This window comes from Schistocerca piceifrons, chromosome 11 (assembly GCF_021461385.2).
Source record: "Schistocerca piceifrons isolate TAMUIC-IGC-003096 chromosome 11, iqSchPice1.1, whole genome shotgun sequence".
NCBI lineage: Eukaryota > Metazoa > Arthropoda > Insecta > Orthoptera > Acrididae > Schistocerca > Schistocerca piceifrons.
In genome coordinates, this window is record NC_060148.1 from 139642754 (window position 1) to 139668228 (window position 25475).

Sequence of the window (25475 nt, forward strand, 5' to 3'; positions counted from 1 at the left end):
AGAAACGGCAAGGCAGAAGAAAACGCTTTGTTGATGAAGCAGCAGGGGACGATTTAAACCATAGCTCGAGGAACAGTTTTCAGCTAAATGTTTGCGACGTTATTACACAGCTGTAGGGAACTTGACTGTACCGCGTGCAGCCACACACAACACGGAGACATTCAGTTTCCTGTGGAACTACGTAAGCGAAAACGATTCTCCGGTCCAAGAGCTTGTGGGAAACGACGAATCTTCCTACAGTGTAGACGTTAACAACGACGGTCTCGGAGAAGAAGTTTTACTGTTGAAAAGATTCGTGAAGGCAATGTTGTGTCTGGGCATTTCTTCTGCGCCTTGTCAGTACTCTTTGTGAGTGAAGTTTTGACTGACGTCCTCACGGACTGTTCTGCCGTTTGCCTGCTGGCGCCTCACACGCAGAGAGGCGGCTGACAGTTGTGGCAGGAGCCACGGAGTGGCGGGGAGCGGCGAGCTGCGTCAGCTGCGGCCGCAGGGAGTGGAGTGAGGCGACAGCAGCTGAGTTGACAGGCGTACACTCTCCACTGCACTTATTTACTCGATGTACGAGTCAAAGTAAGAGTAATTTTATTACCTGTAGCTCCACGACTTGCGTTACCGTCTCAGCTTTGCCGTTGTGACCGATGAGTGTCGAGACTCGTGTGCGTCGTTGCGAAATTGCTTTCGTGTGCTGAAACTCGGGCTCAGTGTTCTGTCTCGAATACAACTAGAATTACTTTGCTCGTTGCAATCTTTTACGTCAAGTACAGACAACAGTACCAGGAGGATTTCCTTCACATTTTGTATGTGTGTCATGTTGTGGTCTGATTGTGTTTAGTTAAATGTGGACTGACTGTATGGTTCCAGATGATAGTCGCATTATGTAGTGTGAATACTGCTACTAATATCTCATTGTTATTAAACACAACAGGTACGGTAGAGTAGAATGTTTGCTGAATATGGAGAAGTAAATTGAGTCTGATATCAGGAGCGAAAATTCTGGTGATAGAACTGATGTAGCATTAATCTCGGTATGTTGCAGATTAGAATAGTCTGATGCAGCACCTTGCAGACTGCTGTGAAATACTTTTCAGTGATCAGATATTATAGAGCAGTTGTGTTTGTTCACAATGAACTGTTAACTTTTGCCAAGTTTAGTCTGGAAGTGTACTCGTGAGATTTTTCTTGAGAGAAGGATTGTCCATTGTTATATGAATTATTTTACTTTTATCTGGCGTTGTCTCAGTTTTGCTACAGCATTGCTTAGAGTATTTGTGTGCTGTATGTTACTCGAGGAGGGCTGAAATTAGTGAGTCACAATTGGATTGAGTTTTTTCGATCTTTATTTAAAAATTATGAATATCGCTCTCGTACAAATTGTTTCAGTTCCTGTTTTTTTTGCACAGAGTTCGCTGGACGGGCTGCCTCATGACAGCATCTCCACCAGCCGCCTCCGGTTGCACCGCCTGGCGATGTCCAGCGCTGTCTCCCCACCACGAGTTGTGGCCCCCCTGCCGGCCCCCGCGTCGAGCAGCGCAGCCGCCACTTCTGCGTGGCCACTGAGTGCCGCGTAATGCAGCGGCGTCCACCCGTCATCATCCCTGGCGTCCACCGCCGCCCCCGCCCCCACCAGCAGCCTCGCCGCCTCGACGCCTCCCCTGCGCGCTGCCCAGTGCAGGGCGGTCTGCCCACCCCCGCCCCTCGCCGCCACGTGGGCCCCTGCGGCGATCAGCACCCTCAGCTCCCCCACTGCCCCCTGCTGAGCTGCCTGGACCAGCCTCCTGCCCCTCTCCTCTGCAGAGGGGCTCCTGCACAAAACACACAAACTGCCACTCTCTGCTGCAAACACACAGCACACAGAATGAGGAAAACACCCACACGAGGAAACAACTGTTGCGAATACAAATCTGTCCTGAAACAAACCTACCGTATTCCCCCTCCCAAAGTACAAAACAGTGCACAATTGTGTGTATGTATTAAATTGCAGTACATCTGTTCTATCCCCCTCATAAGAAAATCTTCATTCATCGTCCATTACAAATAGCATTATACAACCTCTGAAAGAATTACATTGTCACATTTTGACACACTCATTCCTGCAAGTCAGCTCCTTTGCTCTCGGCACGCAACACCTAACCAGTCGCTCACCTCCACTACAAAACAGGCTTCTTGCAGCTAATACTGGTCTCTGTCTGCAGCTTCACTGCCAGAGGTCACACACAAGAAGAATCCCATCTCCTGGTTTTCAAACAGACACTTTCCTGCTATGCAGGCAAAAAAATTTCACTGCAGTTACCGGCAGTTTTCTTCATTCAGCCTCACCAAACACTGAAACTTTCTGACACATAGACAACAATTTATTCAAAACATGTGAGAGATAAACACCAACTTGGCAACACCACCCCCATAAAAAAACTGTGTGTGTGTGTGACATTTTATGGCCTCATAGCATACGCACATGTATTTAACAAGTACTATCATGCTCAAAATCATCTGAACGATCTCAGTTGTCGTCCATCTTAATGTTTTTGCGGCGTAAGGACTGTTCCATAAAGTTTATGGCGTGCAGCCGCATAAATTCAGTGGTTCGGTCCTCGGGTTTAAAAGAACGGACCAACTTTACGGAACGATCTGAATTGTGTTTCGCCTGATTTGTAATCAGTCCTCGTAACATTGTTCCTCTGCTCTGTTTTCGGTACAGTCTTTGCCTGTACAAAATGTTCACTGCATGAGGCCACAAGAGACAACTGCTCTGTGCGACCATCAGTTTACATGCAAACTGACACTTCGATAATGCAAATACCAGAAAACATGTTATTGGACATTACACAGCCATTACGCTTGCATATTCAAACTTATTGTAATAAATGAAACCTCAGAAAGCAGCATCCTCCTTTAAATGACACGACGAAAGTTTTCTCACTGCACTATTATCCGGGAATGCAATCTAACAAGTAAAGAAGAAATATGTCAAGTATGGTTTCAGTCACAAGTAACGAAGAGTATGCAAGTTCAAACTCGAAATGATTTGCCATAAAGTTTTGTGTTTCCCGGATATTCGAACGCAGCACTTGATCGGATGGTTAACTAAGCACAATGAAACGTCAGAAATCGTCATTTTTAACCAGCAATGAGATGACAAACTGAAACCAGGAGACAAAAGTGTTTTGTGTAATTGGCATTCGAAACCAACACCTATCCACACTGACTTCTAGTCACGCATAGACGTTGAGCAGCGAAATGTGGACATGTCATAATATTTAGTGAGGGTTGGAACGTGTATCGGAAAGACAGATTAGACACCGTAGGAGGTGGTGTCTTCATTGCAGTTGACAGTTGTGTCTACTGAGGTCGAAGTAGAGTGTAATTGTGAAGTTATCTGGACACGTTTAACAGGGCTATGGGAAATAATTGTGGGGTGTTATTACCGGCCACCAGGTTCCACCGTGACAGTTCTAGAATCATTCAAAGGGAGTCTACATTCTGTATTGCAGAAGTACCCGGATCATGCTATATTAGTCGAGACGACTTCAACCTACCTAGTATAGACTGGGATCTCTATGGATTCATTACAGGTGGTACAGACAAGCCGTCGTGTGAATTACTTTTGAACACATTATCCGAAAACTGTGTTCAGCAGCTAAATCGACAGCCAACGCGTAATGGAAATATTTTAGATCTGGTAGCCACGAACAGACCAGACCTCATCGACGGTGTCATTGTTGAGACAGGGATTAGTGATCATGATGTTGTCATTACGACTATGGTTACGAAAGTTAAAAAGTCGGTCAAGAAGGCTAGCACAGTATTCTTACTAGAAAGAGCAGATAAGCAGTTGTTAGCATCCCACTTCGTAAATGAACTGACTTCATTGACTTCCGGTACGATGGATGTGGAAGTATTACGGGCAAATTTTAAACACATTGTAAATCACGCATTGGACAAGTATGTGCCGAAAATGTTGGTTACGGACGGAAAAGACCCACCGAGGTTTAACAGCGCAATTTGGAGAATGCTCAGGAAGCAAAGGCAGTTACACTCGCGGTACAAGAAAGATCGGGAGAATGAGGACAGGAAAAAGTTAGTAGAGATTCGTGCTGCTGTAAAAAGGTTGGTGCGCGAAGCATTCAACCACTACCACCGTCATACCTTAGCAAAAGATCTAGCTAAAAACCCAAGGAAATTCTGGTCTTACGTAAAATCGGTAAGCGTGTCGAAGGCTTCCATCCAGTTACTCACTGATCAGTCTGGCCTGACAACCGAAGACAGCAAAACGAAAGCTGAAATTTTAAATTTAGCATTTGAGAAATCTTTCACGCAAGAGGATCGTACAAACATACCGCCGTTTGAATCTCGTACAGATTCCCGTATGGAGGACATAGTGATAGACATCCCTGGGGTTGTGAAGCAGCTGAATGGGTTGAAAATAAATAAATTGCCAGGTCCTGATGGGATTCCAATTAGGTTTTACAGAGAGTACTCTACTGCACTGGCTCCTTACTTAGTTTGCATTTATCGCAAATCTCTTGCTCAACGTAAAGTGCCGAGCGATTGCAAAAAACGCGCAGGTGTCGCCTGTATATAAGAAGGGTAGAAGGACAGATCCTCAAAATTGCAGACCAATATCCTTAACGTCGGTTTATTGCAAGATTCTTGAATATATTCTCAGTTCGAATATAATGAATTTCCTAGAGACAGAGAAGTTGCTGTCCATGAATCAGCACTGCTCCTGAAAAACGCAACTTGCGCTTTTTTCACATGAAATCTTGCGAACCATGGATGAAGGGTATCAGACGGATGCCATATTCCTTGACTTTGGGAAAGCGTTTGTCTCGGTGCCCCACTGCAGACTCCTAACTAAGGTATGATGATATGGGATTGGTTCCCAAGTATGTGAGTAGCTCGAAGACTTCTTAAATAATAGAACCCAGTACATTGCCCTCGATGGTGAGTGTTCATTGGAGGTGAGGGTATCATCTGGAGTGCCCCAGGGAAATGTGGTAGGTCCGCGGATGGTCATCTTTGGTTGATTGGTAGAAATTTGGGAAGATGTGGTTCATCTGTAAAGGAGACCACTTATAGAACGCTGGTGCGACCTATTCTTGAGTACTGCTCGAGCATTTGGGATCCCTATCAGGTCGGATTGAGGGAGGACATAGAAGCAATTCAGAGGCACACTGCTAGATTTGTTACTGATAGGTTTGATCATCACGCGAGTGTTACTGAAATGTTTCAGGAACTCGGGTGGGAGTCTCAGGGCGTCTCTAGAGGAAAGGGGGCATTCTTTTCGTGAATCGCTACTGAGGAAATTTAGAGAACCAGCATTTGAGGCTGACTACAGTACAATTTTACTGCCGCCAACTTATATTTCGAGGAAAGACCACAAAGATAAGATAAGAGTGATTAGGGATCGTACAGAGGCATATAGGCAGTCATTTTTCCCTCGTTCTGTTTGGGAGTGGAACAGGGAGAGAAGATGCTAGTTGTGGTACGAGATACCCTCCGCCACGCACCGTATGGTGGATGGCGGAGTATGTATGTAGATGTAGATCTATGTTGTCAGTTGTTTAAAAATGACTGGGTACTGCAATTCTTTTTTGTAGCCACTGGTGAAAACTCAGTGTTTGCTGTGTCACCGAATAATAGGCAGCCAACGTAAGTTTTCAATTGAAAGACACTACAATACATATCACAAAGACGAGTGTAGTGTACTCAACAGTGAAGTACGGCAAGCAAAATTAAATGTCCTTAAGAAAATGGATGAGACACAAACTCGAATTTACAGTACGTCAGAGTAACTGATACTTCTTAGTTTCTTGTGTTACATTTATGTCTATTTTACTGTATGCTGTACAATGTACTGTTTTCAATTTTCCAGAATGACAACCACACTAAATCTTCACTGCAAGCAAGTTTTAAAATCGCATGAAGAATTGCACAATCTGGGAAACCCTTTTACGAAGGGGAGTTTGTGAAAGGGTGTCTCAATGATGCAGCAGAACTTGTGTGTCCCACGAACGTCAGCAGGGTTCAAGAAATCAGTCTATCCAAACGAACAGTGACAAAGACGTATCAGTGCTATGGCTGGAAATGTGCACAGGCAGCTAATAAATAAGCCAAAGAATCTGTTGCTTTCTCTGTTATACTCGATGAAGCAACAGATCTTACAGATACAGCCCAAGTTTTGATATACATACTAGCTGTCGATAACGCACTTTGTGTAACAGAGGACGTTTTGGACTCAGTACCTTTGAAAGGGACTACTACAGGTGCGGACTTACTTCAAGCTGTCGAGCAAGTGATTGATGGTGTCGGTATGGATTGGAATCTGTTAGTCTCAGTGACTACAGATGGAGCACCATCAATGCAAGGCCATCGGAGAGGACTCATAGCACGGATGTGCCAAAAGCTAGGGCGCACAAATGGGACGTATGGAATTCACTGCATTCTGCATCGAGAGGCGCTTTGTGCAAAATCAGTAACCTTAGCAAACGTCATGCAAATTACTGAGCATACTATAAACTACCTGAAGACACATGGGCATAAGCATCGCCAGTTTCGGCGGTTCTTGGAGGAATTAGGAGCGGAGTACGGCGACATAGCTTACTATACTGAAGTACGCTGGATCAGTTGAGGTAAAATGCTGAAAATATTTTTTGATTTACGTTTGGTCATAGTAACATTCTTACATGAGAAGGGAAAAAGTGAACCTATGTTGGAAGACCCTTGTTGGATATCAGACCTTGCATTTCTTGTGGACATTACGTCTCACATGAACAGCCTGAACGTCAGTTTGCAAGGTGAAGATAATTTAATTTCTGACATGTTGGAAAAAGCAAATGCCTTTGAAAGGAAGCTTGCGCTTTGGGAGGGCCAGCTAATGACAGAAAACACTGCACATTTCCCGACTCTTGGACTGGTCCATGAAAGTGCTAGATTTCAAGAATACGTATCAATAATTGTAAAAATTAAGGAACAATTTCGAGCACAATTTGCAGATGATACGAGTTTGTCTCCTGCCATTCGCCTCTTTGCTCAACCGTTCTCGTCGTCAGTTGAAGATGCTTCGAATGTTCTACAGATCGAACTGATCGACCTACAGTGCAATACAAGACTGAAGGACAAGTTCTTTGCAGTGGGAAGTTCAAAAGAATTCTACAAAAATTTTTCACAACAAGAATTTCCACGCCTCCACAAAGATGCTGTGATACTTATGTCCATGTTTGGGTTGACATATGTTTGTGAAAGGTTTTTCTGGGTGATGAAAATGAATAAATCAAGGCTTCTGTCAAGCATAAGTGATGAAAATCTACACAACTGCTTGCGTTCGTCAATGAGCTGATATTTTATGCCCAATATTAACTATATCATTCCTCATAACCAGTGATAAACGTGTTTGGATTTATTCCTTTCATAATTAAAAATTATTGTTTACTAACTGTGCATTATTGCATCATTCTGCTCCATGGTACATTATTATCAGGAAAATTGCTCATTAAACCGATTGTTCCAATGTATACTTACATTTAGGGTTTTTTTTAATGTGTGAAGGGCTACGCTCAGCTGACGTCGATAAACAATAACCTTCATCTAATTGTCTGTTATTATGCAGATTTTAGACGGAACTGATAGTATTGAAATAGCAGGTTATCAAGAGGTCTGCAGTTATCATTCTGTTCAGAGGTCAATGAGACAGAAATTATGTGGGTGTAACAGAGGGCACCAAGAATTAGTTATAGGAAACCTTGCATTAGTTTAATGTTATTTGAAATCATGAATAAGGTTCGCTGTAAGTCGCTAATTGCTCTCTTTCTTAAGTACTAGATCAAAAACATTACGCGTATTTGCGTGCCGTCAGTCAAGCTGCCTTAATAAAAACGCACGGTTGTTAACTGTATTACTTGTCTTACTAGGTTAAACTGGTAACGTAAAAGTAGACGTCTCAATGAGTAGACTGTGACAGTATTTTAAATGTTTTAATACGCAAAATACCTTCCCATGGTTGGCTTGCAAGCTGTGGAAAGAGCACTAGAATGTGCTGGTACAGAGTACCCCAGCAAGTGCACAAAGCGACATCTGTGCATAGAAACATGCAGTACATGAACGCTGGTGGCTGCGGCATGCACGCTGTGACCCGGAAGTTGCACATGTGCAGGAGCACCGCACGCGTGTAGAATTTCTGGCCGGCCCTGAGAAAGCAGAATTTATTACTATCTTAGAAAGCAACAGTCGATCATTTTCGGCTAACCCGGACTGGCTCACAATTTTGGATACTGTATTGCTACTCTGGATCATGGTCCTTTCTTTGTGGAACCGTATTCGGTACCTTTTTCTAAAAAAACAGGCCGTACAGAATGAAACAGATAAGATTATGGAATGAGGAGTGATGGAACACAGTAACAGCGAATATATCAGTCCACTTATCATTGTAAACAAGGGTGGAGGAGTACATGTTGCCATTGATGCACAAACTCTGAACAAAGTAAAAAGAGGAGGAGGACAGGCCTGAAAATGTGGACAAAATGTTGCAAAAATTTCATAATGAGGTGTTTAACCAGCTTCAACATGACTACTGGGTACTGGCAAATCCCATTAAGTCTAGAATCGAATGAATATAAAGCAATCCTGTTTACCGGGAAATGTTATCAATACAAAGTAGTTCCATTTGGACTGAATACCTCTCTGGCCGTGTTTATTAGAGCTCTGGACTTTGTGTTAGGAGCGGAGTTGAGTTTCAGGTTAACTATTTATGTAGATGATTTATTTATCTCCAATGAAAACTGGCAAAAAAAGCTCCAAACTGTTGCTCTTCAAGCAGGAGGCATCACTTTAAAATTATTGAAATGTGAACTTGTAAAATTAGAAATTAAATTCTTGAGCCATATAATTACTACTACCGGCATTAATAAGGACCTGGAGAAAGCTACGTGCCTTAGAAAAATTTCCCCCACCAAAAAATAGGAAACAGTTGTAAGCCTTTTTAGGTTGGTGTGGATTTTACACAATATTTGTTAAGGGGAAACCCTTCAACAATCCACACTTGAACAATCTATAAAAAGATTTAGTGCTTTTGTTTGGACAGATGAGAGTCGGCAGGATTGTGAATCTTTAAAGATTAAACTTTGACATTATAATGTTTTACATCACCCAGTACTGTCAGAGACTTTCAATATGAATACTGACAGTAGCACCTATGGGATTGGTATTGAAATTTTCCAGGAGATAAATAGTACAGGAAATTTAGCACATAGAACTATAGCTTTTGCCAGCAGGGCATTGACAGGAAACAAAAGGAACCATACCATATCAGAGGAGGTAGCCTTGGCCATATTATGGGACCTAAAGAAATTTATAGATTGGTGGGGTTTTACGATCATCACACATTGACCACAAAGCTCAAACATTCCTTAAAGGTTGTTGCCTTCTAAATGGCAGGCTCACCCAATGGGCTTTATACCTGCGACAATTTAATTATGAAATCTGCTATGTAAAGGGTACAAAAAATTATGTGGCAATGAATTGTCCCAATGGTACTGATGAAGTACCCAAGGAATGCAATGGTGATGGAACTTTCCAAATTAATTACATGAAGAAGATCAGGAAAAAATGAATTTGAACAGATTTGCAAAACCATGCGATATCATCAAAATGAGCAACCAAATTGGAAATCTGTATAAGTAAATTTTGATTTTTAAAAGTATCTTGTATAAGAGGAAAGGCTTCATTACTGAAGAATGGATGGTGTGTTGGCCTACCCAATTTGATACAGATGTCAGATTATTTTCACTAGCATTGGGCCAAAGGACTGTCTAGATAAATTGGCTAGTGTTATAGTGATTGCCAACAGTACGAGTCGAAAGGTAACTGAACGTATTAGGTCTTGTGACATCTGCCAGATAGCTAAGGTAACCAATAGAACTAATCAAGGCCCAATGCAGAACACGTTACCTAAAGATACCATGGATATACTGTCTGTGGACCTGTATGGACCCCTCCCCACAACTTCTGGTAATTGTAAATGTATTTTAGTGATTTCGGAAGTATTTTCTAAATTTATAAAATTGTATCTCCTGAAAAAGGTGACAGCAATGTCAGCATTTGATAGGATGATTCAGTATTTGAGAACCATTGGAAAACCCAGTGCAGTACTGCCCAATAATGGCCCCAATTTAATTTCAAAACCTGGAAAGATGGAATGGAGCAGAATGGTGTAGAAACTAAATACATTAATGAAGACCTTGCCTCATGGGTTTACTGAGTTCACACTTGGGGAAATTCTGCTCAGTACCAAGAGCAAATGTTTAAATGAGGAAAAACTAGAGTTCCCACCGTTTACAGATTTGGGATTAGCCCAGAAGAAAGAATTGATAAAAGAAAAAACAAAGCCAAAACAAGATCTAAAATGCACAATAGCAACCTGAAGTTTGCCATGTTCAAAATTGGAGACTATGTTCTTCTGAAGACCCATGAATAATCAAGTGAACTTAAGGGGCTCCGTAACGCCCTATACTTGCAATGTTAAAATAACACTTATAAATTACATCTTTCGTCACAAAGTATTTGAGGTAGGAAGTTGAACTTTTTACAGATTATTTATTGGAATATGGGCTACAACTTAACACAGGGATTTTACAAAATTTTAGTTCAGTTATTAAAGATGATTTTTCTTCAATTGTAATGAAAATTCACAACATTTTTTTTGCAATTTTTTATTTGTATATTCAAAAATATACAGTTTTTTTGGAAAAAGGCTGTGTTAAATTATGCAGAAGGTACTGTGTAACATTTACTGAAAGTTTGAAACAAATATGTTTGGAAGATCCTTAGAAAACATGTAATTAGTATGAGAAAATAAAAGTTTTGGGAATCGAGCCACAAAGATTGGATTAACTTTTTAGTGCATTCCAGGTCCATAGGATGGATTATCTTCATCCTCTGCAAACTCCTCCTCCAGCTTCCTCTTGTTCCTCCTCCTGTTTACTCTTGCTTGTATTTCTAGACTCTTTACAGCCCTCTCTGCAGCCCGAAGGCGTTCCTTGTCTAAAGCAAGCATCGCTCATACCATGTTAGAACCTATCTTCATTCCCATATTTCTAAATACCTTGCACCTTACAATGTTGCCATCATTGAAAATTGCAACAGCATCATACACACCAAAGTGAAGTGTTTCTATTCCAACAAATACAGTCTTGGGGATTCTCGACCATATAACACTATTTACACTTTCATTGGGGTTTTGAGTTTTTCCGTGAATACACTTTTTCAACAGTTCAGGTGCTGCTAAGTCTCTGAAAATAGGTTTTATCACCTCCATTATAGCATGAGGCAGACTATGCTTACAAGTGTACACTTCACCAGTTAGCAATCCTTTGTTATACAGTATTTACACCAACTGTCTTCTTCTTTGGGACACAAGCTATGTTGGGGATTTTCATCAGTTGAAGAAGTATGAAAAAAAAAGAGCCCAAACAGCCTTCTTCATTTCATCGACACTGTATTTTGCCTAATAGCCATTCCATAATAGTTCTGAATTTTGTCAATTACACTGTCAGTTAACCTTCCCTTCCCATCCAACCCTTTACCATCACTGAGTTTTTGTTTTTTGTACGAAGCTTTCAGTCGCCGAAGTCTTGTTCCCATTCACTTCTGTACGTGTCCAATACACTCAAATTTCTGCACTACAACTTCATCACCATAGGGCTTCAGTCCTTGAACATGTTTGAAACTTTTAGAATCACCGTCACCAAGGTAATTAACATATCACACTTTATCACACGCCTCAGAACGCTGGAATATACTGGCAACACCAGCCACTTCCATTCCTCCACTACTGCCACTATAGTTAGCTTTGCAATTATTTTCATGTGTACCTTTATATTTTTGTGGACATCTACAATACTTTGATATTACTGCTACATCTAAAACTTTCCCTGTATACATACTGGTGGCAGATACTACACCATGAAGAGATGTGTGTCCCCGTTTATGCCAGGTACCATCGAACGCTGCAGTCAAATCTCTGTTACCATTATTTTCCATTACTGCCTCTTCCACAGCGTTCTTCATAGATTCTATATAGACATCTTCTACTTTAGACCCTATTAATTTATTATAGGTTGTAAACTTGGTTGGGGGATTTGGAAGATTCATGATGCCACAGAAAATTGCACCTGCAGTAGCACCCTTACCAACTGAACACAAGGAATAAACAAATCTAATGTGTTCGTAGATTTTGCTACCATTTTCTTGAGTTGCAGTTACTGCAACACTGTTCCAAAAGGTGGTCATGTATGAACACCTATCACATTTCAGTTGTATTTCACTAGCAAGTCCTATGTGCTTTATTATGGAGTCCAGACCAACTTCACTACAATGAATACATCTTACACAGTTTGAAAAAATTCCTTTGAGAACCGACATATCAAATATTTCATTCACATCCGATTCGCCCATAAAACATTCATAGTTTTCACTCTTTGAACCAAGCTTCTTCTGTGAAGTATTTTCTTTCCCACTTTGACTGCTATGGGCAGGTGTACTTGAGAGGTTAGGTTCACTCACTTGGTTATCGTCTTTATTGTTTACAGTAATAACACATACCTTTGGCTTTCCAACATTTCTCCTTCTCTTAAAAGCCTTCAGAGGATTTCTAATAACTTTACTTTTACTCATTACTATTCTTCAACAAAAAAAAGACTCAAGAAACAGAATTAATTACGAATATTTTCGAGATAACGACAGAGTAAATAAACATGAAACAATCGACAATCACACCAGCGATATATATTGAACCATCACAGGTTAGCCACAACACATACTTTATCTCACATCACTAAAATGTACCTGATGAACACGGACGTTAATAATAACACCATTTGACAGCAGTTTAACAGCGCCACAGTGGGTCACGCCCACGTAGAACACATTTCAAAAAAAATTTAAAAATAGTTGTAGTCTTCGGAATTGAATAAATTATATATCTATTAAAAGGTAATAGTCTGCAGATTCAGAAAACGAAAAAAGTAAAAATTGAACTTTTCATGATTTTGAGCCTTTCCGGAGCCCCTTAACCACGAAATTTCTAAATTTATGTATATATAATGGGCCATTCACAGTACAAGACACACCTCACAACAATGCCAACTATTTAATCTACCCAGAGTCGAAGAAGTTCCTTGATGTCCATAATGTAGTGGATCTCAAACTGTATGTACCTAGGAATGAATAAATGAAGAAATCATATCAGACTAAAAATGTATATTATGCTGTAGATAAAATAATGTATCTATCTTATGAAGCTACCATACTGTATTTAACTGTAATTTATGTTCTTATAAAAATGTTGTTACCTATGCAAAATTGCTGTTACTATCTTAGAAGTTTCTGATTCTAAAACCTGTTGTAAAATATGTGAAACCCTGTACTGAAAGGGCTACAAGCAAATGATGTTAAATTGAAAAGAAATGTGGAATGCCTTAAATACAGAATGGGCAGCATAGAAGACTTTCCAAAGTGGGGATAAAAACTGTCTGTAATAGACTGCCAAAACCCAAAATGGGCAGCCAATTGATTAATGTGATATGTAATTTGTTAATGTTGTCAAATGCAGTGCAAGATGCTGTTGCAGGTAGCAAAATTATTTTATTTTCATATCTGTTAGTGTTGTATGTGTTTTGCTACAGTTTTCAAAGAGGGACTGTGTTTCAAATAAAGGCAGTAAGAAAAGAACAGTAGGTTCAGTTTAAATATGTTTGTTTATGTAAATATCAAAGAATGAACTACTATTATTAGAATCAGCATTGATAGTTTCCTCCCTTGTAAATTCAAAATCATGCTATAGGATGTGTTGCATGTACAATGTCAAATTGCTTGCGATATTTGTAGGGGGTATACTTTTATGTGTATACCTACATTTCTTGAATGCTTACAAAATGCTACTCAATATTCTTGGCAATACATATAAAGTTTGCTTACTACTCAACTTACTGTTTCACAAAATGAGTCAGTTATGACAGGTGTACATAATTGAATAATGTTGCTTATGTCTTGTTTTGGTAATGAAGTGTATGAGCGTATAGTGTTTTAATGTGTTTTGTAATGTATTCTTTTCATGCTCAACTCTGGATGAAGTGTTTACTATTTTCGACTGCTTGGTACCTTTAAGGTGGGACTGCTTGGTACCTTTAAGGTGTTATTGATGTTTGCCTAGCAAGAATCTTCAGTGAACCATGGGGCATATGTAACATCCATTTTTGACCTACTTTGTATTGATATTTCTATTTGTAGAGTTGCTTATGTAGAGTGCTGTATCTGACATATGTAGAGTGTTTTATCTGTCGTGGAAATACTTTGATAATATATACATATTTCAGTTATGTGAACTTTTGGAACAAAGTTTAAATTAAGCTTGTTAATGTAAATAACTACTGGAATGATTATTATATAATGTACTGTAAATTACTTGGTCCATAGTCAGGGAATACAGGGTTGAATGTAAAAAATGTGGGGAATCCATGCAGCTACAGAAGTAGCCTGGCGGAATGGAAAAGGTGTCGTTCACGCAAGCGGCAACTCGTCCCTTGCGACGGCTAAGGAGTCTCGCCTGAACACTGCTGTGGTTAATATCTCGCTAGCAGTAGCGGAACATTGTGGCTCATGTTCTTGCAGTTTTGAGGCAGAGGAGCCAAAAGCGTTATTTACGGACCTCAGATGCTGCATTTGGTGATACCATTATCATGGCATGGTTTTCGGCCCTGCAAAAATGTAATTCAGAAGATCTATAGCAGGGCAAGGCCAACAGTACTGCCATGACTACATCGCTGCCATGTTAACAGCCACTGCGAATCACGCCACCAGTGCCACCAGTCTTCCACCAAATTGTTTATATTTGGCACTGTAAATGAACTAGGTATTTGTGAAATTTGGTTGATTTTAATAACAATCGTGCTGTTGCTAAAAGCTCTATATTACACCTGTGATTATCCCAAATCACAAACCTTGAGAATCCTATCCTAGTGAATTTAATTCCGAGTGTGCTAATTTATTATGAAAAGACTATTAAGCAGCCGTAAAAATAGTTGTGATTGCTTTCCAATGTGTGTAGTTATTGTGTTTCAAGTTCAGTTTAATAATTTGAGAAATACACCACTTCCAGTGCATTTTTAAATCGATCTGCATTACTTTTCTTAAATTCTTTGTCTTACTTAAAAGCTGTCCAAAAATAGTAAAGTTGTTAGTTAAAAGAATAATAATACTGATTAGAAGTGAAACAGATTATTAATTGTTGCATTTATGCACTTTGATCAGAATTACAAAGTTTTATTACTGTTCATTCCATGAGAAGGTGTTTGAACTTGAATTTAATGGTGTTGGCATTTGCCCAGCCAACTATATTTTGAGAAGGTTAAAAGACTAGTTTTCAAAGCACATTTGTTATTTGAAGAGTTATAGTTTGTTGTGCTTCACTTAATGAATAATTATTGATGAGAATACTCACCATTTTCCATATACACTTGTGAAGATTTGTTAATGAGCATGGCTGTTCAAACCATGAAACTTTGTGGCCCTCATGTACTAAACTAGTTAGTTAATGAAGCAAAGCAAAGGTCCCTCCACAGCCAATGTAGTTAGATTTGCATTCTGTTTAATTGCTTCAAACTGGGCTCAATAAAGAAATATTTACTGCATTAGCTACTTTAATGCAAGCTGGGTAACGTAAAGGTATAGAGACCGTGTACTAGCAATGACGTTATATGATATGATAATAATAGACCTCCTGATTTAAATCAATCACTTCATGCTCTGCCCTGTTCAGTATTGCTATTAGTATCATGTGTTGGTGACGGGTTCTATTAACTGCTGCATCTAGTTCATTCAAGGCAGGGCTTAATTTTTAAATTTTTAGGTGCCATAAGGCACCCCCTTCTACCACTCCCCCCACTGGCCACGGAGAGAGACTTGTGATACGACTTACAATGAGAAATTCTTTCTTAAATACAGTTCTGAAATTCAGGTTTTTAAACCATAATATCTTATAATCAAAAACATAACACCACAAGGTTCCACCATCTGCCGTACCAGTGTCACTTTGCTCCATAGTTCTGCTTCACACGTATTGGCACCAAGTCATACTCACGACATCACGTTTTCAAATGCTGCCAGCCACAACATTCAAACAGTTTTTTTGTAGCTGCTCTATGAACGTGTGTTCAGTATTTATCAACAAGGCATTTAGCAGTTAATGACTAAGAAATTCCTGCTCCATCGGGTCTAGTACAATTTTGATTTCCCACATCTTCACGCAACGTTAATTCTGTGAGCATTTTGTACCATAGCAGCTGATCGTTGCGTCATGCCCAAGTTGGTAACAATGCAAGATAAAGTTAAAACATTCCCCCCTCCCCCTTCCTCACCCTGAGGCTGCCGTAATCTTCCTCCTCTCCTCCCCACATCATGTTACACTGCCATGGGGAAAGACTATATGTAATGTTCTTCAGTCTGATTTTGTCATTTGAAACTTTCATGATAGTGAGTGAAAAAGAAATCACAAGTTTTATTTATACAGGTAATAAATAAATTCCCTTCTGAATGTAAAATGTAGCTAATAGATTAAAAAATATCTATGACTTAACTTTTGCACTTGTAAAATAATTAAGTAGTTCCTATGTTACTAGCCAAAGAGAAAGGTCTTTACCATTTAATTAACATGACACTCAACATGTAAAAATTGAACTGAAAAACCACTATTGTTCCCAGAATGAGATTGCCACTCTGCAGCAGAGTGTGCGCTGATATGAAACTTCCTGGCAGATTAAAGCTGTGTGCCGGACTGAGACTCAAACTCGGGACCTTTGCCTTTCGTGGGCAAGTGTTCTTTATGTTATAATAATCAGGAAATGATAAACTCGTCATAGAGATTACAGATTTGTTCTTTTCCATAAGCCCATAGTGTCTTAACTGAGAAACATATTTCATGAGTAGCCGCTGCAAACTGAATATTTATTTATTTAACCACAAACAATCAAAACGGACCTGTTATTATAAATGTTAACACATATGCTGCAGTCTGACCAAAAAACGTTTGACATGTAGAATACATCTTGTAGGAAAAGCAATCAACGCATTTGGCATTGAGAGAGAATTATTACAAAAATAAACATGCACTTATATTAAAATCAGCTTCACAGTGAAGTCTACCATTCCAGTCAAAGTCGCACTTATAACAATCATCCATCTTTGGTGAATATTTTACAAAAATGTCAAGAGTTCCATTATAGCTCTGTTAAAATTACTTTTTCATTTCCAAGAACATACTGTGTATATAAAAAAATTGGTTTGTACATTAAACCATTATTTAAACAATTTTACTGCAGCGGGCTGCACGAAGATGTTATACTGTTTCAAGCAGCAGTTCATAACTTCAAGAATCCCACATCTCAGTAGATTTTTAGCTCGATTTGCCATTCAACAATTAAACCGCTAATGACCAATAAACTGAATCGGTCGGATTGAGTATTGATCTGTTAACTCATTTATGATAAAATTACAAATGATTCCAAATCAAGAATATCACATTAATAATAAATTGTACTGAGCATTAATTTTGAGATTACAGTTATGTAGTTTTAAATATGAATTTAATTTCCCTTCACTCACGAAATAACAAGTCCTGTCAACATGCGGTATATATCTTTGACCTAAGGGTATACAACTTTGTTTAAATATTTCCCTTTAAATTTTATTACACTTTCAACATAGCGTATTAACTTAAAATGACAAACATCTGTTATCCTGACAAAAGTCAGTGGCATATGACCAGTCAGTTTATACAGAATATACATTGTGTATTTATTGTTAAAAAGTACCTTTTTAGGACATATTATTAACTGAACTTATAGTTTTAACTAAGTTCATACTCAGTGGCTCAAATAAAGGAAGAAAAAGTAAGCACTGTGAAATTATTTCAAACACAATCAATGGAGACGGATTAAGAAAAACATTTCCATAATACAGGATTATCCTCATTACACACTATCACTTCGTGCTTTTGACTGTGTAGCAAGTGCAGAATGATATCCCTTCGCCATCCAAGACACCCATTTTCATATCTAGCTACAGGTGGTCCCAGAAGTCTGATGCGTAATGAACTACAAACAGTGCTGATGTAGAGTGAAGATCTCAGTGGTGTCATAATTAAGTTCACTGCAGAAATGCCAAAGTGTCAAAGAAATTGTCATGGCGTTTTCCATTCCTTTTAACAATGTTCTGAACTATACAGTCAAAGCTTTTTTGTGTGAAAGAAGTGAAAATTTGGAGTCGCCTTTTATTAAATTATTTATTAGATCTGTTGTCATCTGGTCAGAAATATGAATCACTATATTAGATCAAGCAACATTTGAACATAGTATTCGGCCCATATCCAAACCATTTTTAATTTGGAGATCAATTTCTGTCTCAAACTCATAAAACGGTCTATTTAACTTTGCTTGCTTATAAGGTGTCCAAAAACACGCTCAGTAACAACTTCTTGTTCCTTTACCTAGTGTAGATACACTTCTACAAACTTGGCCTTTTTTTCATAATTAACCATGGGTTTTTAGCTTTATAATCTGTACATTGTTCGACAGACCGACAATCTGGCTTTTCATCATCATTACAATTATCAATACTGTCTATAGATGTTTTGTCTGTATCCATTTCCACCAACTTATAGAAATTTTCATTTTGCTACAATGACGTAGGAGAAGGATTATCTGATTTTTTGTTTGCATCTTCTTCTCCAGCCACAGCTGACTTCATGGATTCTACATCTAAACTGTGGTTTTCATTGCTCTCACTAACTTTTTGTCTTTTAGATTTAAAGAAGTCACTAATTTTTGTAGAGAAATACGTAACTATTAAACTCTTGTGTCCAATCACAGTCTCGCTGTGTAAATAAACACTACGAACAAACCGAAACAATGCTGTCGGTTCTGAGCAGAACAACTGAACTGCAAGCGATTGACCTACATAGAGTGACTGAGTAATATCGTTGAACTTTAATTCCTAAAGTGCCTGTTGGATTGTCTGTTGGCTTCTCTGTCAGGCAGCGATGGCTAACAAGGTAAACTGATTCAAATTGAAAAAGCCGTAGACACGACCTGTCTGAATCGTGGACTACAAAGACTGAATTCACAAACAGACATACAGATAGGCGATTGTAACGTGAGAACCACTTATGGGATTTACATGTTTCTTTCATTAACTTAGACATATTCATTTACTATCTATTAGTATATATTTCGCTACTTTAGGTAGCACAAGAAATAAGCTGTGGCTATAGTTGTAAACCAAGTCGCAAAAAAGTGGGCCGCCTTCGTACTCTCTTACAGTACGCTACATAAACTATTAGAGCAAAATCATTTGATTTTTTAATGATTTTAGACCTCAAAAAGAACCACGAAAAGTCAGCAAGAGCATATGTTTGTCTTCCACAGTTAAGTCACACACACTTTTTCTGCTTTGTGGGTGCTGAAACAGGTAATATCAGAAGACAAAAATCGTCATTATTCTTCAACCTTAATCTTTTATTTAGGTACATCTTTTTGAGCTCTACAGTTTGGCACTACATAACGTGATGTAATTCTTATGGACTACGTAATGTATTTCAAGAGAGCATGATGGCGGAAAACATTTTTACTTCATATAGCTCATGACATTTAAATGGCTGAACAGACTTTCAGAAATATATCTAAGAACCGTCCTGATTAAACCAGCTGTCAAGTAAAAAAACGGCTTTAAAATTGGAACTTTCGTTTGAGAACTATGTTGGGGCAGACAGACAGACAGACTTATGGGTCAAACATATACATGACCGTTCTGCATTGGGAGTTCAAATTTGCCCCCTGTGGGAGCTCCTCTCTACTGTATAGTGTCAACCACGTCATAACAAGGGTGGGGGCAGATAAATACAAAGGTCAAGAGTGCCGTGGACAAAGGGACATATCGGCTTGAAAGACTGCCAACTTTTAGTCATTTTTGTTCCATACGCACATTTGATTTTTAGCTGTGACATAAATTGCAACATGGAATGAAATGATTTCATGAAAGCAAATTATAAAGACATTCACATTCAAACATGGCTTACATTATTTATTTCTCATTGACACACACGAGACGTTGCCTTGCTACTACATCGCTGAGGTTGTTGGCAGTTGTAAACAAAAGGCGATATGTACCAACACAACTTTGGAATGATACTCCACTTATCTTACACACACACACACACACACAAACACAGTACCTCCTGCCCATCACATCACATTGGCAACCCATTGTCACGTTCACTTGTTCTGGTGCAGCGGAAAAATATAGTTACGTTTTGATTTAATACTATTTCAAATCTCCAGTGCTGTACTGTAAAAAAGTGAAAAAAGAGAGAATTAGAAGAAAGGGAGTTTCTGGGAGGTGCCAGAACGTGTTCTGACCGAAATTAAGCCCTGATTCAAGGTACGTGTTGTTGTGAGGCATATGCTACTGTTTGCTATCTCACTGGCCATTTGTTTGACTTCCAAATTAGTACTACATTTATCTGCAAGGCTACGTTACTCTGTTGTAATGTGAACAGATATAAAGAGAGTTTTGTGTGTGTGTCAAGGAAAGTTAGGTTAGCCTTAGCACTGCCTTCTGCATTATTACATTGTTTGACAAGAATTCCTAATTAGGCTGGTGACTAATTTTAATACATAACTAATATTTAATTAATAAGACTTGCTTTTGAGCTGGAGAACATCTGTTCCTCACTCAAATTTTTAGTGTTGTTATTTTTTCAATAAGTTCTATTCATGAGCTGTTTAGCTATTGCACTTATAGGTGCTTGGTTGCTTCTGTAGTGCCTGGATGGTGTTTCTCTGGCTGGGGTGTTTCGGAAATGAATCCCAGTCTGTTTGTTCTGTTCCCATTAGGTTATCTCACAGTCACAACTTTCTCAAAAATTCCTCTGAGAGGTTTAATGTAATCACTGACTGCCATTTATGGTGGTCGGTGTTACCGTTACAAGCACTCCCTTTGGAGGAGCCCTCCTGCACCATTCCACCACATGTGGATGGCTGACTTGCTGCAAGGCTATGCCCTGTGTTCTGTGACATTTGTGCGGTTGCTTCGGTATCTCAGCATTTTCAGCTCTTAAGGAGGGAGGCAGAGCTTTAGCTGGTAAAGACATTTCCAGCTGGAGTACATCACAACCAGACACACACTCTGGAATCAGGTATTGAATTGTAAGGTGTATCCAGAAACAGATGTGCACTCAGATCACAATTCAGTTATGATAATGACTGAGCCAGATCGCTGGTCGATCATCAGCAATCTGCTTATCTCTGGTGTGCCCCGGGCATGAGCATCTTTGCGTTTTCGGCTGGGGCGCGCGGGACGGCGAAAGGCAGTCAGTTTGGGGCGGCCGGTGAGACTGGCGGAGTTGTGGCTCGGGCGTAAGCACATGTGTGATGTCTGTTACACTGGGGCTGTTTGTGAATAGTGAAACTCCTGCGGCGATTACTGGTTGCCTGGAAGGCATTTCGTATAAATTGTGCCAAGCCTCACAGTGAGAGGGGAGTGCGGAGTTGGTGTTGGCCTATATGTTTGTACAAATTGAGGTGCCTGTGTGAGAAGCACGGCGTGGGGCTGTTGGTTGCTTCGTCCTTCTGGGAGCCACCACAAGCAGATGTTCGGTCGGAATGTGTACAGTTTGTGGTGAGCATAGTGTTAACAAGTTCTCGTGGGATGTGCTCCCAGCCTGACTCTTGGCCTATGTTATTTGTGGGCGCCGACCCATTGTCTGTTACTGCTTTCAGGTGTCCCGTAAGATTTCACAGCAAAACTGTGATTTTGGGGCATTCTGTGTTTCTGGCTCAGCCTCCGCCTAGAAAGGGGAAAGATTTGGAATTCCTTAATGATGTAGTTTAAACATATAAAAAAATTGTATTTTATTTCTGTTTAATGCCAGACAGATTCAAATTTAGTTTACCTGGTTATTGGCTTAACTCGCACTTCACGCACTGAATCAGCTGATTTTGAAATTGTTTTTTTTTCTATTCCTGTTTAATGTCAGACAGATTCAAATGTAACTTCATTTATGTATTTGAAATAAATGTGTTGGATTGACCTTAATGAATTATGTGCAATCGAAGTAAGGGATCCAGTCCTTCATAAGTGCTTAACAGTGGTGTGTGGTCCGGGTTGTGACCCCCGTGCTCGGACCAGTTCGTAAACTAAATTTTAAGAGAATTGTTATGAGAATTCAGTGTGTAAATTATAGGATACTGAAGTACACAGGAATGGAATGGGAATTTAACTTCTTTGAGGCTCTAGACAATGCAATAATAAATGGCAATCACGTGAGTATTCACATTTGTCTGTGCAATCCACAAGACAGGAGTCATAACAACAGACTGCCAGAGAAACACCATCCAGGCACTACAGAAGCAACCAAGCGCCTATAAGTGCATAACTAAACAGCTCATGAATAGAACTTATTGAAAAAATAACAACAACATGCAGAAGAATGGAAGACAAAGGTGACAATCTGTTTGAGAAAACTGAATTTGGAGTAAAGGATCGAGGGACAGTGGAAGGGATGTTCAAGAAAAATCAAGAGATCTTTATTGGATTTGCAGATCTTTACATGACATTTGACAGCATGAAACAGTGAAAGTGCATGAAATTTTTTTTAAAAGGTACATATAAGATATATGGAACAGCAGGTAACATAGAACATGTACAATAATCAACAAGAATTGGTATTCTGAATTAAAGATGGTTAAAGATAAGGATGCAGGAAATCTCCACAAATGTTCAGATGAACACTGAAGAATCATTGGTGGAACTGAAGAAACTTATAGCAATTTAATTAAAACTGAAGGTGAAAAGGATTTCATTGATAAAATTCACTGGTGATATTTCTGTGTTCACTGAAAGTCAGGCAATCACCAGAGTTGGTGAATGTAATGAACAGTTGAATGAGTGCCAAATCAGGATTAATGAATGTAAGAAAGGGGAAAGTATTGGGGTGTGGCAGAAATAACATTGGTGGCAAAGTTTACAGAATTGAGGACCACACAGTAGACCACTTTTAGGACTCTGGTACATGTGATGCTAATTTACACTGAGGTTCAAAGCATAGTTGTTATAAGGAGTAATGTAGCATGGAAAAACAGGAGATTCCTCGCAAAACAAAGTTACTAATATCCAAGATAGGCCTTAATTTGTGTTAGACATACCTGAATGTATGCTTGGAGCACAGTACTGCATAAAAATTAATCATGGATTATGGAAAAAACAAGAGGGGAATTGGAGCATTCTAAATGCGGTGCTATTGAAGGGTGTTTAAACTAGGTGAACTCATAACAGAAGAACTATGGAACATCTCTACAGAATAGGTGAGGATAGTGTGATATGTGGAAAACTGTGACAAGTACAAGGGTCAGCAGAGTAAGTTATATTTGAAGGCATCAGGGAATAACTGCTGTGGAACTAGAGGTTGTTGCTGAGGTTAAAAACTGTAGGGAAAGACAGAGATAGGAATGCATGTAATTGTGGACTCTGGGAGCTCATGGCACTGCAAATCTGCTGCTCAGACAGACAGACACATTGTCAACAGAAGGCACAGTTTCCCCTTTGCATGTCTGTGGTTACCGAGACTGGCTGTTACAGCAGACTTCAGTGGGGCAACCAATGTGGTCCACACCATGGCAAGCTGAGGCTCTGCTGGCGTTTGCTTCAGTTTGGTAATTGCCGAGTATACTTCTTGTTACCAACAGAAACTTTATATCAAATTATTGGATTCTTTCTCCTCTCTCATTCCTGACAAGCACCAAAAATGGTCTCATAAATGTCTGTGTATGAGTCTGACCTCTACTAGACCATTACAATACATCTAAAGTAATTGATATTTGTCTCATCTGACAGTGTTACACATTCAGTGCACTCATACTCTCCCCACCACAAAATTTTCTGGGCATGACATTGTCTGAATTATTGAAACTTCCTGGCAGATTAAAACTGTGTGCCGGACCGAGACTCGAACTCGGGACCTTCGCCTTTCGCGGGCAAGTGCTCTACCAACTGAGCTACCCAAGCATGACTCTCATTCTGGAAACATCCTCCAGGCTGTGGCTAAGCCATGTCTCCGCAATATCCTTTCTTTCAGGAATGCTAGTTCTGCAAGGTTTGCAGGAGAGCTTCTGTAAAGTTTGGAGGGTAGGAGCCGAGGTACTGGCAAAAGTAAAGCTGTGAGGACGGGGCTTGACTCGTGCTCGGGTAGCTCAGTTGGTAGAGCACTTGCCCACTAAAGGCAAAGGTCTCGAGTTCGAGTCTCGGTCCAGCAGACAGTTTTAATCTGCCAGGAAGTTTCATATCAGCGCACACTCCGCTGCAGAGTGAAAATCTCAGTCTGAATTATTGTTGGCATTGGTTTGCTGGTCTTGATGAATAAGACACTGAACTGTTGACAATAACTATTTTTCCTACCAACCTATTCTTAACTAACCTCTCTCCCATGATACTATGATCTAGTCGTGGGGATACCACCTCTGATTGTATATTTTGATTTTATTCCCAGTTCACTTTGCTGACCCTCATTAAATCTAGACTGAGCATTTACACTTTGCTTATCAGTGTTTCTATCTTATCTACCATATAATGTGTGTGTGTGTGTGTGTGTGTGTGTGTGTGTGTGTGTGTGTGTGTGTGTGCGTCGCGCGCTCTGAGGGAACTCACCGCATTTGAGAGACAGTGGCCTCATCAGGTTGAGGAGTCGTGGGCCGCGCAGCAGCAGGTGTCTGGCGAGGTGCTCTGGCAGAGGTGGTGGTGGCGGCGGCGGTGGGGGTGGTGGTGGTGGTGGTTGTGGTGGTGGTTCTGGTTGTGGTTGTGGTGCTGGTGGTGGTTGTGGTGCTAGTGGTCCTCAGCTCTGTAACGACTGGTGCACTGCACATACAGAGAGGCAGGGTGTGAGCTGGCTGGGCGTGTCCTCGTGGGGATGTGGAGGTGGCTCACTATGGCCAGCACTGCTGAGGGACCATCCACACAGGGGATAGGGCTCCAGTCAATACAAATGAATTACCAGTAAGCTAATAACAATCAGTCTTACCATCCGAGCTTTCCACGGCAGTCGCTCAACCCCGTACAACAGGTAGTTCAAATCTAAGTGCAGCCAGAAGGTACATACAACGCCCAATACAAAACATAATTACAGAATTACTGGACATGTTAGCTCAGGTGCTATCGCCATCAAAACTATCCAAACGGCCTGAATTCCACTCCATCTAAATTGTATGATGATGATGAAGTCCCATGTTCCTTGACAGAGTGTAGGGGAACGACGCATGCACCCACATAATGTTACTGTCTTGCAGTTCCTCTGATCTCTTTTCGATATGGACATTTCACTCTACAAAATGATTACTACAAGACCCCATTTGAAGCAACTGATTTGTAACACTGAGTCCACA

The 25475-nt window shown here is 39.9% G+C and overlaps 1 protein-coding gene across 1 annotated transcript in view; it reads right to left on the reverse strand.

The window, feature by feature from the left end:
• Window positions 1–1363: 1363 nt before the first annotated feature.
• LOC124720370 (BTB/POZ and MATH domain-containing protein 3-like) overlaps window positions 1364–25475 on the reverse strand; it is a 63908-nt gene continuing 39796 nt past the window's right edge. The window contains exons 3-4 of the mRNA XM_047245697.1: window positions 24745–24951; window positions 1364–1802 (exon numbers count right to left, since the gene is read on the reverse strand). Coding sequence (XP_047101653.1) covers window positions 1421–1802; window positions 24745–24951 — 589 coding nt within the window. The 3' untranslated portion in view covers window positions 1364–1420. The remainder of the gene's footprint in view (window positions 1803–24744; window positions 24952–25475) is intronic.